The sequence below is a fragment of the Crinia signifera genome, chromosome 6 (assembly GCF_055691185.1).
Source record: "Crinia signifera chromosome 6, ASM5569118v1, whole genome shotgun sequence".
Classification (NCBI taxonomy): Eukaryota; Metazoa; Chordata; class Amphibia; order Anura; family Myobatrachidae; genus Crinia; species Crinia signifera.
The window spans coordinates 43609686-43622381 of record NC_139222.1 but is presented as its reverse complement, the minus strand read 5'-3'; the positions used below and the strand labels follow the sequence as shown (position 1 = coordinate 43622381).

Here is a 12696-nt window from a genome sequence, read left to right as displayed (position 1 = left end):
GTAAAGAAGCATTATGGATCTTCAAGATGAAAACCTTGTTCCCCAATGGGTTACATTAAAACATTGACTTTGAGTCATTGGCCTAGAATGAAGGCCATTAGAATGGGTATATAATACATTGACACTCCTGATTATCTAGTAAGGGGATAGGTAAATAAGAATCTCCAATTAGGTTATGCACCACAAGCCTCCTTATTCCATTGCCTTTGGGCGTGTCCTTTAATCGAAAGTCGGCTCCTGATTGGCCGCTAGGCGGCCAATAGAATCATTCTGAGGAGAGGCGCGGAAGATGAAACATCTCTGCGCCTCTCCAGTCCGTGAGCGGGTACCAGCCGGGAGCAGCGCGTCTGCCGGAGAAGATGCCGAGGTCGTCGCCGGGGACCAGGTGAGTAGGATTTCCTTCCTTAGGTACCCCTGTGGACTACTTCGGATCCTGGACCCCGGAGACATCAGCCCTGGAGCCCAGGACCCCGGAACCAGGACCAAGGCCCCGGAACCGGACTCTTCTGCCCTGGAGCCCAGGACCCCGGACCCAGGGACCGACCTACGGGCTCAAGGTAGGTAAGTATCAGTATGTGTGTGTTATGTATGTATTAAACTTTTATTTTTCAGGGTGTAAGTGTGTTTTATTTAACTATTTTTTGTACTGTAGAACTACAAGTGCCAGCGGGCCCTTTAATGCCCCGCATGCTGGGACTTGTGGTTCTCCAAGTCCCAGCATGCGGAGTAGGCTTGCTGGGACTCATAGTTCTACAGTAGAAGACAATAGTTTTTATTCTTTTTTTTTACACTTTGCATCAGCCCGATGCCCACCGCCCAGGGGCATCGGGGACAGCCCCGGACTTTCAGCATGGGCTGGTAAGTCCTGGAGGGGGGAACCCCTTCGTTGGGGGGGTCCCCACTTCCCTAGGACCCCTACCCATGCTGACCAGCCACGGGGATAATGCTTTGGCCGCGGGACCTTATATAATAAGTGTCCCCCGGCTGTGGCATTACCCTGCTGGCTGGTTGGGTCTGGTGCTGGTTCTTAAAATACGGGGGACCCCTAGTCATTTTGTCCCCCGTATTTTGGGAACCAGCGCTGGACCTTGAGCCTGGTGCTGGTTTCATTAAATCAAGGGAACCCCTATTTGTTTGTCCCTCTGATTTTATGATACCAGTACCGGCTTTTTGAGCCCGGGGCTGGTTATGCTTAGGAGGGGGACCGCACGCCGTTTTTTTTTTTTTTACTATTTTTTTACAACAGAACCATGCACAGATCTCAATGATCTGTGCATGTTTCTGATAAAATCGCCAGTCAGAACCTGGTCTATTTATTTGGCGATTTTTAGTAACCATTACTAAAAATCGCAACCCATTAAATATGCGAGTTTTATCCTTTTTAATGGGAAAACATCTGTATGCGATTATTAGTCTAACTAAAAATCGCACCTTTAAAAAATGCGATTTTTACCGCAAATCGCACCCTATAAAATATGCGATTTTCGGGAAATGCCAGAAAACGGCATATTTTGCGGAAAAAATCGCAAAAAAAAAGCCTCCCATTACATTTCGCCCCTTGTCTATTTACTGTTCAAGTGGCAGCATTAAAGAATTTTTTGGAAACTAAGAATAAAAATAATAAAGGGGTCCGCATACATATCAAAGATAGTTTCGGTGCGACTGGCAAAACCCTGTCGTCTTATTTTCAAAGGAAAACTTCACCAATTGTTTCAGATGGATTGGTTGGAAACTACACAAGAAAGAAAAACTGAACAAGAAATTTTTTGATACCTCGGAGAGTTTTGTCAACTCCCTTCCCAGAGATTTTTAAATTAGAATAAAAAAAAACCTCTTCAGTACAAAGAATATTTTGAGACGAGATTGGTGATGGCAGATACACCAATTCTATGGGAAACTTGAAGTTTGAGAGAGAGGCATTGGAATGGGCTGGGGGCCCCTGGGGCTGCAGTCCCTTCATAGACACCAAGCGGGAAATTTACTAACATAAATTCGTGAAAAAAAATCGTATTTTCATAGGAATTTTCGTATTCATATTGATGGGACATTCGTATTTGTATTTACAAACACGAATGAATTCACCATCGACAGAATACGACAGAAATCACCATTCAAAAGAATGGTGGTTCCTGATTTACTAAGCAGCCATATTGAAAATACGGCCGCTAATTAGTGTAAAACGGCCGCAAATATACGGCAGGAAAATACACTTTATTTTCCTGTCGTATTTGGCAGAAGCCTGCAGGGATCAGTCAGATCCATGCAGGATTCAGTGTAAAAAATAGAGAAATAAATAAATAAAAAACGGCGTGGGGTCCCCTCCACAGCCGTAACCAGCACCAGGCTGACAGAGCCAGGGCCAGTGATAAAAAAATCAGGAAACCAGACAAATAGGGGTTCCCTGATTTTTTAAAACCAGCCCCAGGCTCCAGGGTCGGGGCTGGTTCCCAAAATACGGGGGACAAAATGACTAGAGGTCCCCCGTATTTTAAGAACCAGCCCCAGGTCAAACCAGCCAGCAGGGTAATGTCACAGCCGGGGGACACTTATTATATAAGGTCCCGCGGCCAAAACATTTATCCCTACTGACCAGTCAGCCTGGCCAGAGGCCCTGGGGGAGTGGGGACCCCCCCAATTAAGGGGTCCCCCCCTCCAGGACTTACCTGACCAGGCTGAAGCCTGGTGCTGTCCCCGGTGACCCTGTGCGGTGGCCACCGGGCTGATTCAGTGTAAAAAAATAGAACAAAAACTATTGTCTTTTACTGTAGAACTATGAGTCCCAGCAAGCCTCCCCCGCATGCTGGGACTTGGAGAACCACAAGTCCCAGCATGCGGGGCATTAAAGGGCCCGCTGGCACTTGTAGTTCCACAGTAATAAAAAGTCAAATAAACACACTGACACACATTAAAAATAAAACATCCAAAGCCCATACATACTGATACTTACCTATCTTGAGCCCGTCCGTAGGTCCCTGGGTCTTGGTCCGGTGTTCTGGTCCATGTCGACGGTCGGCTCCATGTCGACGTTCAGGTCGCCGTCCAGGTCCATGTAGGCGGCGTCTGTGTCAGTGTCCGGTCCGGGTCCGAAGAAATCCGTGGGGGACCTGTGGAAGGAAATCCAACTCACCCAGGTCCTCCTGCGAAGATCTGTTCTCTTGATCCGACATAGTCCTGGTCTTCTGTCACATGCCGGCGATTCCGGCAGCTCCCCGCATCGGACTGTGGAGAGGCGCAGAGATCTTTCATCTTCCGCGCCTCTCCTCTGAATGATTCTATTGGCCGCCTAGCGGCCAATCAGGAGCTGACTTTCTCGGCCACGGGACCTTATATAATAAGTGTCCCCTCGGCTTGAATACAAAGTGAATAGTCCAATATCACACAAATGATTGTGTCTGCACCTGTTTTCAAGGTCCTGGATTTTGTTTTGCAGCTGGTGAATATCGTTGAAATGCCGGTGAGTGTCCAGTTATATCTCAGCCACTTCTGCAAAACTCTCTCCCACCCTGTGCTCAGTCACTAGTAATTGCTGTTGCAGCTGGGTCAGCTGCTTATTAATATCTGCAGTTTGCTCTTGAGGAGGGGGCTGAGGGTTGCCCTTACTGCTACCACTAAATCCCCATAGGTGACAGGGGCTGTGGCGTCAGGCAAGGTCTTTGCTGATGAAACAAGTGAGAGGCAGGCTGTACCTTAGTGTCCGTGGAGAGCAGGTCTTCCTCAGATGCGAAAAGCTGTGTCGAGGGGTGGCCGGCATATCCGCAAAATACTTGTCCATACAGCGGACAGTGGTGGCAAGGTAGTGTCGGTTGGGGGTAGTGATGTCGGGAAGGCGGAGAGCCTTGTAAAAGGTGATAAGGGCAGCTTGAGTAGCGGAGCAGCATCTCTTAGCTGCTGCACATGAGGCCGCCAGAACCGGAAGTCGCACACAATATACCTTATGTGCAGCACCTCGAGAGCATGTAATGCAGTGTAATGTATGATTGCCATCACCTGTGCTGAAACTGAATGATGTGACCACCGAATGTTGTGTGTGTTCCCCGCAGGCTGAAAAACATCCATTTGCAGCCAGTGCATGCGTACACAAACTGCAAATGGGTGGCGGCCAGGCCACCATTCGCAAGGCTGGGTTTTGTTGACTCGCAAGGATGCAAATTCACACCTGAGCGAATCAACCAAAATAACCCCCAGGGGGCGTAGGGTTACCACCTTTGTATTGAGTGATTCACGGAGAGTGGCCCACCTCTTGAAACACCCACAGCCCACCCAATGATACTCCCTCAGTCCCAACCTTGGACACCTTATCATGTTTTTATTTTTAAACTTTGCTTCTATTTCATTCTTGATTTTGCACACCGTAATGCCCATTACACATTATGCCACACATTGTGATGTCGACTACACATTATGCCACACACTGTGATGCCCATTACACATTATGCAAAACACCGTTATGCCCGCTAAATATTATACCATACACTGTAATGGCTATTACATATTATGCCACATAAGTTCCGCTTATCAACACGTTAATTGCTTGGGCTTTCTTGATCAATGCCAGGGGCAGGGCTTCATGATCGTTGCCACATGATGGGAGTGAAATGCTCATTGCCAAGGGGGGGTGAATTGTTCATTGCAAAGGGGGAGATAAGAGCAGTAGTGTGAGGTGACAGCACGGCAGGAGGAGCAGGACCATGCTATTTTAAATCTTGCACCACCTTGTGGTGCGGCAGCCACCACTGCCACGCTCCCGATTGGCTGTGATGTGGCCCGACGAGCAGGACAGGTCCGTTCACGCGGCCAACGCGAATTCCAGACATTGTATAGTCCAGGAACCCCACCCATTCAGGCTTTGGATACTGGGTTTAATTATCGGACTGTCCGGAGTAATCCTGGATGGATGGTAACTCTAAGGGTGGATAACAAATAGAGTTACCACCCATCTGGGATTACTCCTTTAATTAGGCTGGGTGTCCGGAGTCCAGACGGGTGGCGTTCGCGGACTATACAATGTCTGTGAACTGGAGACAGCTGTAGACAGGAGGGAGAGACACGCGCCATTGCCAGGAAAGAGGCAGCTAGACTGCGACGAGCAAGTATGTGCCACAGCTATTTCAAATATCGTGCCTGCCCTGCCTGTGGTCCGACAGCCAATCAGGAGCTGTGGCTCCTGATTGGCTGCCGAACTGCAAGCAGGGCAGGTGCGATATTTGAAATAGCAACACAGACCTGCTCTGGTATACAGTGGCACCACTAGGCTGCGCAGCAACGCTCTCTCCTCTGCCCGGCTGCCTGTCTGCCGCTGTCTGTCATTTAACTCCCCCTTGACAATGAGCTTTTGCACTCCCCCATGGCAACGAGCATTTGCACGCCACCTTGGCAACAGGCTGCCTATGTGGCATTACAGTGTGCAAATTCAAGAATAGATTTGAAGCAAATGTAAAAAAAAAAAAAAAACATGATAAGGTGGGTCAAGGGGCAGGGCTGGGTCAAGGGGCAGGCTATGGGTGTGTCAAGGAGGCGGTCCACTATCCGGAAATCTATCAACACAAAGGTGGTAACCCTAGTAACAAAATCAATGTCTTTACTAGGCATGTGTGACCTTTTCTATGCTAGGTACTTGTTTCCTATCTGGGCGCCCGCTACGTTAATTGCGCACCATGCTATTCTCCGTATGAAAATCGGATCGCATCGCATCGGATACCACAAATGCACATACACGATATTGAACGATGCGATGCGATCCGATTTCGTTCCCGCTTTTATGGTTGGCCCATAGGATATATAGGAAACCCCCACTGATGGTTTAAAATGCGCCTCCATTGTTAACGCCACCCCAGTATTGACGTCAACCCGAAGCGTGGCGAGCGCAGCGAGCCCCGCGAGGGGCGGCGATACGCGTCCTCCGACTTTTTCATACCCCCACTATCCACGTCGGCGTGGAGTTGAGAATAGAATAGTGTGGCGAGCGCAGCGAGCCCGAAGCGTGGCGAGCGCAGCGAGCCCCGCGAGGGGCCGCGGATACTTCACAGGTATCCGTGTCCCCTCGCGGGCTTCACAGGTATCCGCGTCCCCTCGCCACGCTTCGGGCTCGGTGGCTCGCTGCGCTCGCCACACTATTCTATTCTCAACTCCACGCCGACGTGGATAGTGGGGGTATGAAAAAGTCGGAGGACGCGTACCGCCGCCGCTCGCCACGCTTCGGGTTGACGTCAATACTGGGGTGGCGTTAACAATAGAGGCGCATTTTAAACCATCAGGGGGGGTTTCCTATACAAATCGTGGGTTTGCGGGGTTATTACATTGAAATCAATGTAAAATCGGGTCTCAGGGACCATTTAACATTGATTCCAATGTAAAAATCGGGGTTGATCGCGTCACCGCATGCGATGCGATCCGATTTAAAATGAAATCGGATCGGATCGCATCGTATGCCATCGTACATCATCGCGTACCAATTCCGATGCGATGCGATACGATTTCATTACGGTGCCGTACGTTGAAAACCTGGGCGCCCAGATAGGAAACAAGTACCCTATGCTATTTTGCTATAGAGATGGTGAATAAAATGGCTGTCATAGGAAACCGCCACCATTCCATGTTATTCCGTACATAACATATGCATATCTCCTAACTGTCCTGCTTATCCCAGGAACGTTCCTGCATTCCTCCCGGGGCTGGCAGTGTCCAGTGGAGGGGGGTGCAGGTGGGAGTCCACCCCTGGGCATGGCTAGCAGCTCACACGCTAGCAGCTCACATGTCCCCACACAGAGTCAAAAATGGGGGCGTGGCCTTGTGGCAGAGATGCACTCACAGGCCACGCCCCCTTGTCACTATGCCACGCCCTCACCCTTTGGCGCAAGTACTGTCCCGCCTCAAATGTTGGGAGGTATGCATGTGTATAATTGTCATAGTAAAACGCATGCTTAACATATCATGCATCTGTGTGAAATAGTCCGATGAATCCAATCTTCTCCCATTAGTAATTGGCATTCCATGTAGTACGTTTCTAATATCATTACCTGCTGCTGCCAGACACAGCACATCGATAAATGGCCGTTTAGTTTTTCTGCTCCTGCTGCCAGGCACAGCTATGGCCGCTCTTTGTTCCTGCTGCCAGACACAAATATGGCCGCTTATTGTTCCTGCTGCCAGACACAACTATGGCCGCTTTTTGCTTCTGCTGCCTCTTGGGAGTGATAGTGCGGGGCTCACAAGTGACGTCTGTCCACACTGCTGCCGCCGCCTCCGCACTCTTCTACAGGAACATGGCCGTGGGCCTCCTGTACGGAGGACATGTGTGATGAGGTGCTGTGGGGGGAGGGGCCAGACACCAGGACGCGGCCTGTAGTACTGTACCAATCCGGTCTCGGAGAGTGACAGTCGAGATCCCGTAATTGCGCCTGTACAGGTGAAGCAGACTGTGGTGTGGTGTGCTGTTATTATAATTGTACAAGGGGAGCTGCGTGTGGTGTCCTGTTATTAATAATATTATACAGGGGAGCAGCCTGAGGTGTACTATTATTACCAGTGAGCAGCCTGTGTTGGCTTATTATTGTACTGGGGGTGCAGCCTGTGCTCTCATGTTATATTACACAGAAGGAAGCCTGTGGTTTTTTGTTCTAATTATTATTACACGGGGAGCAGCCTGAGATGTCTTGTTATAATTATTATTACACGGGGAGCTGCATGTGGTATATTTGTATTATTATTATTATACAGGGTCAGCAGCCTTTGGTGTCCTGTTATTAATCTACAGGGTGAGCAGCCTGTGATGTCCTGTTATTATTATACATGGGGGAGCAGTCTGTGGTGTCCTGTCATTAATATACAGGGGGAGCAGCCTGTGATGTCCTGTTATTATTATACATGGGGGAGCAGTCTGTGGTGTCCTGTCATTAATATACAGGGGGAGCAGCCTGTGATGTCCTGTTATTATTATACATGGGGGAGCAGTCTGTGGTGTCCTGTCATTAATATACAGGGGGAGCAGCCTGTGATGTCCTGTTATTATTATACATGAGCCTGTGGTGTCCTGTTATTACACAAGGGGAGCAGCCTGTGGTGTCCTGTTATCATACATTGGGAGGGGCCTGCAGTGTGTCCTATTAATATACAGGGTGATCAGCATGTGGTGTCCTGTTGTTGTTATTTTATAGAGGGAGCAGCCTGTGGTTTCCTGTTACTATTATTATACAGGAGGAGCTGCCTGTCATGTCCTGTTGTTGTTAGTGTGGTGGTGGTGGTGGTGGTGTTATTATTACACAGAGGGAGCAGCCTGTGGTGTCCTGTGGTGGTTGTTGTTATTATTATACAGGGGAAGCGGCCTTTGGTGTCCTGGCCATGAGTTGTGCGGTTTAAGCTATTAGCAGTTCAGCATTGTGTGAGAATCACTGGGGCCTCTTAAGTGTGACATGGGGGATAGTGGAGGACTCAGTTCTTCATATCTGTTACATGTGTGCTCTGTGCTATTATAATTATTATACTTACTCCTAGACCACTGAGCTGTGAGGATCCAGAGAGTTTACTAGACGTCACATGAGGATGAGATGTGCCACTGATTCCCTGAGGATGGAGAAGGACGGGAGTCACATGTCTGAGAGGATACTAAGTCTCACCCTGGAGATCATCTTTCTGCTGACTGGGGAGGTGACAATGACATCACTTATATCTGTAGTAGTAATATAGGGATGTGCTCGGCGAGGTGAGGGTCTGGGGGCTTCACAGTGATGTCACCTATATCTATAGTAATAATACATGGACATGACTGGGGAGGTGACAGTGACATCACTTGTATCTATAGTAATAATATAGGGATGTGCTCGGCGAGGTGAGGGTCTGGGGGCTACACAGTGATGTCACCTATATCTATCGTAATAATACATGGACATGACTGGGGAGATGACAGTGACATCACTTATATCTATAGTAATATTACAGGGATGTGACCTCACTTATATCTATAGTATTAATACAGGGACATGTCTGGGGGCTACACAGTGATGTCACCTATATCTATAGTAATAATACATGGACATGACTGACTGGGGAGGTGACAGTGACATCACTTATATCTATAGTAATAATGCAGGTGTGCTCGAGAAGGTGACATCACTTTTATCTGTATTAATAATACATGGATGTGTCCGGGGAGATGAGGGTCTGGGGGCGTCACAGTAACGTCACCTATAGCTACAGTAATAATACAGGGATGAGAACAGTAATTTCACTTATACCTATAGCAATAATACAGGGACTAGGAGGTGAGGGGGTCTGATAGCATCACAATGATATTTAGTCTTTACCCGAATACACAGGATTACACAGTAGTAAAGAAGACATTCGGTGAGTTTGTGACACCCAGCAGCCGTCCCCGTGTGTCAGAAAGACTGAGCAGGACCCAGAGCCCCATCTCGGTGCCTCCACCTCACTCATTGATACATGAGAGGCACAATGACCAGAAGATCCTGGAACTTGCCAACAAGATCATTCAGCTGCTGACTGGAGAGGTAACTGCTGGGAATAGGGACATTATACAATGACACCAGGGGATGTGACCAGAGAGGTCACTGCTTGTAATGGGAAATTATACAGTAACATCAGGGGATGTTCCCAGAGAGGTGAACGCTGGGAATGGGAAGTTATACAATAACACCCGGAGATGTGATTAGAGAGGTGACTGTTGGGAATGGGGACATTATACAATAACACCAGGGGATATGACCAGAGAGCAATGTTCCCTCTAATTTTACGAAGGCTGTGTGCGGCAAAAGATTTTGGCTGTGCAACTTTGAAAGGAAATTTTTGTGCGTCACTTATATATAACTGGAAAATTACATTCAGCATTTGTGTTAACTTTACTTCAAAATAATATTAAACATTTAAACATTAAAAACACAGCACATGATGTAGTTAATGGGTGAAACACACATTAATTGAGTCCACAACTGCAAAAAGGGACCACTGCTGCTTTGTGTGCTCTGTTGTAATGTCTCGGCGAGTTGTGTGTGCACGCACAGCTTAGAGGGAATGTGACCGGAGAGGTGACTGCTGGAAATGGAAAGTTATGCAGTAACAATGAAGGATGTAACCAGTGAGATGACTGCAGGGAATGGGACGTTATACAGTTACACAGAGGCATGTGACCGGAGTGGTGACCGCTGGGAATGAGATGTTTTACAGTAACACTGGGGTATACAGAGGTTACTGCTTGGAAAAACACCAGAGGATGTGACCAGAGAGGTGACTGCTGTGAATGGGAAGTTATGCAGTAACAATGGGGGATGTAACTGGAGAGGTGACTGTTGGGAATGGGACATTATACATTAACACAAGGGGATGTGACCATAGAGGTGACTGCTGGGAATGAGATATTATACAGTAACACCAGGGGATTTGACCGGTGAGGTGATCGCTGGGAATGAGACGTACTACATTAACACCGTGATATGTGACAGGAATGGTGACTGCTGGGAATGGGACATTATATGTAACACCCGGAGATGTTACCAGAGAGGTGACTGTTGGGAATGGGACATTATACAGTAACACCGGGGGATGTGACCGGATTGATGACTACTGGGAATGGGATGTTATAAAGTTACTCGGGAATGTGACCATAGAGTAGACTGCTGGGAATGGGACGTTATACAGTAACACCAGGGTATGTGACCATAGACTGCTGGGAATGGGACGTTATACAGTAACACTGAGAGATGCGGTCGTAAAAGTGACTGCTGGGATTGGGAAATTATACAGTAATACTGCGGTATATGACGGAGAGGTGACTATTGTTACTGTATAATCTCCTATTCCCAGCAGTGTTCCCTCCAGCATCCCAGGAGGACATGGTGCTGGAGGAAAAGGGGCACTTTGAATGCGGCGGGGTGGGCCTTCCTGTCAATGTCATTAATGTGGGCGGGCCCGCCCGGTCACGTCACTAATGTGTGCAGGCCTGCCAGCCGAAGTCAGCAGGGAACGGTGGACTACCTTGTTTTAGCAGGGTGCCGCAAAACGGCAGGGTGCATTTTGCCCTTTAAAAATCAGGCAGGGCGCGGCGCCCCGCTAAAACAGCCTAGCGTGAACACCAAACAAGGGGGAGGGGGGAGTGTCTGGATGATGACTGTATTATTGCCTATAAGGTGTCAGGATGTCACTTTCTCTTTCTCCATGCAGGATGGGGAGTATATAGAGAAATACAAGGGTCTGTACAAGGACGTGATGATGGAGAATCATTGGCCCCTCACATCACTCAGTAAGAGGAGATATTTATTGTACTGGGGAGAGCAGTTACTGGGGTCCCCTATATATATATACACACATCATCTGATAATCACATATATACAATGTACTCAGTCACTGTGTGTCTCCTACAGATGGGCCCAGAAACAGGAATACGCCAGAGAGATGTCCCCGTCCTCTGTATTCCCAGGATTGTACAGAAGAGAATCACAGGACCTCACAGGAGGATCAGGTAGGTGGGAATTAGAGACTCGCTAATATACCAAAGTGACTAACACTATGGTCTGTACATAAGCTGTGCATCTTATACACTGATATTATACTGATTAAGCTCAGATATTGGAACCAGACTATTTTTATTGTTTTATGAACTGCTTAGGGTGAATATTTGACTAATATTAAGATAGAAGATACAGAGGGAGAAGAAGAGACATATGTGACGGATATGAAGGCAGAAGTTACACAGGGAGAAGAAGAGACGTCTGTGACTAATGTGAAGGCAGAATGTACAGAGGGAGAAGAAGAGACGTATGTGGCTGATATGAAGGAAGAAGATACTGAGGGAGAAGAGACATATGTGACTGATATGAAGGAAGAAGGTACAATGGGAGAAGAAGAGACGTCTGTGACTAATATGAAGACAGAATGTACAGAGGGAGAAGAAGAGACATATGTGATTGATATGAAGGCAGAAGGTACAGTGAAAGAAGAAAAGATGTCTGTGATTGATATGAAGGCAGAATGTACAGAGGGAGAAGAGGAGACGTATGTGACTGATATGAAGTCAGAAGGTACAGAGGGAGAAGAAGAGATGTATGTGACTGATATGATGACAGTGTGTTTAGTTTAATTATAACCAGTGTGTTAGTTGGGTGGAGTTTGTATGTTCTCAGTTTTTGAATGTATTTCCTTACCCAGTCCAGAAATATGTTAATTGATTGACACAATGCACCTGTATTTGTTATTATATTTAGCTTGTAAGCTGTGTAATGGACCCTTCTCCTTACATAATGTCACTGTGTGTTGCCAGCCCAGAGATCTGACCAGTCTCCTCCCCACACTCTCTGGTGTATCTCATACATCAGGAGCCATCAGCCCCTATCATACTCCTGCTCTCCCCCTCACATCATTTCACTGTGTGTTACCAGCCCAGAGATCTGACCAATCTCCTCCCCGCACTCTCTGGTGTATCTCATACATCAGGAGCCATTAGCCCCTATTACATGCCTGCTCTCTTCCTCACATCATGTCACTGTGTATTACCAGCCCAGAGATCTGACCAGTCTCCTCCCCACACTCTCTGGTGTATCTTATACATCAGGAGCCATCAGCCCCTATTATACTCCTGCTCTCCCCTCACATCATGTCACAGTGTGTTACCAGCCCAGAGATCTGACCAGTCTCCTCCCCACACTCTGTGGTATATATCATACATCAGGAACCATCAGCCCCTATTATACT

General features: G+C 47.7%; 1 protein-coding gene across 1 annotated transcript in view; it reads left to right on the top strand.

The window, feature by feature from the left end:
- Nucleotides 1-12696, top strand: part of LOC146009592 (uncharacterized) — a 78847-nt gene that overhangs the window by 63165 nt on the left and 2986 nt on the right. The window contains exons 14-18 of the mRNA XM_083150040.1: nucleotides 8507-8643; nucleotides 9312-9503; nucleotides 11170-11248; nucleotides 11370-11467; nucleotides 11615-12026. Coding sequence (XP_083006166.1) covers nucleotides 8507-8643; nucleotides 9312-9503; nucleotides 11170-11248; nucleotides 11370-11467; nucleotides 11615-12026 — 918 coding nt within the window. The remainder of the gene's footprint in view (nucleotides 1-8506; nucleotides 8644-9311; nucleotides 9504-11169; nucleotides 11249-11369; nucleotides 11468-11614; nucleotides 12027-12696) is intronic.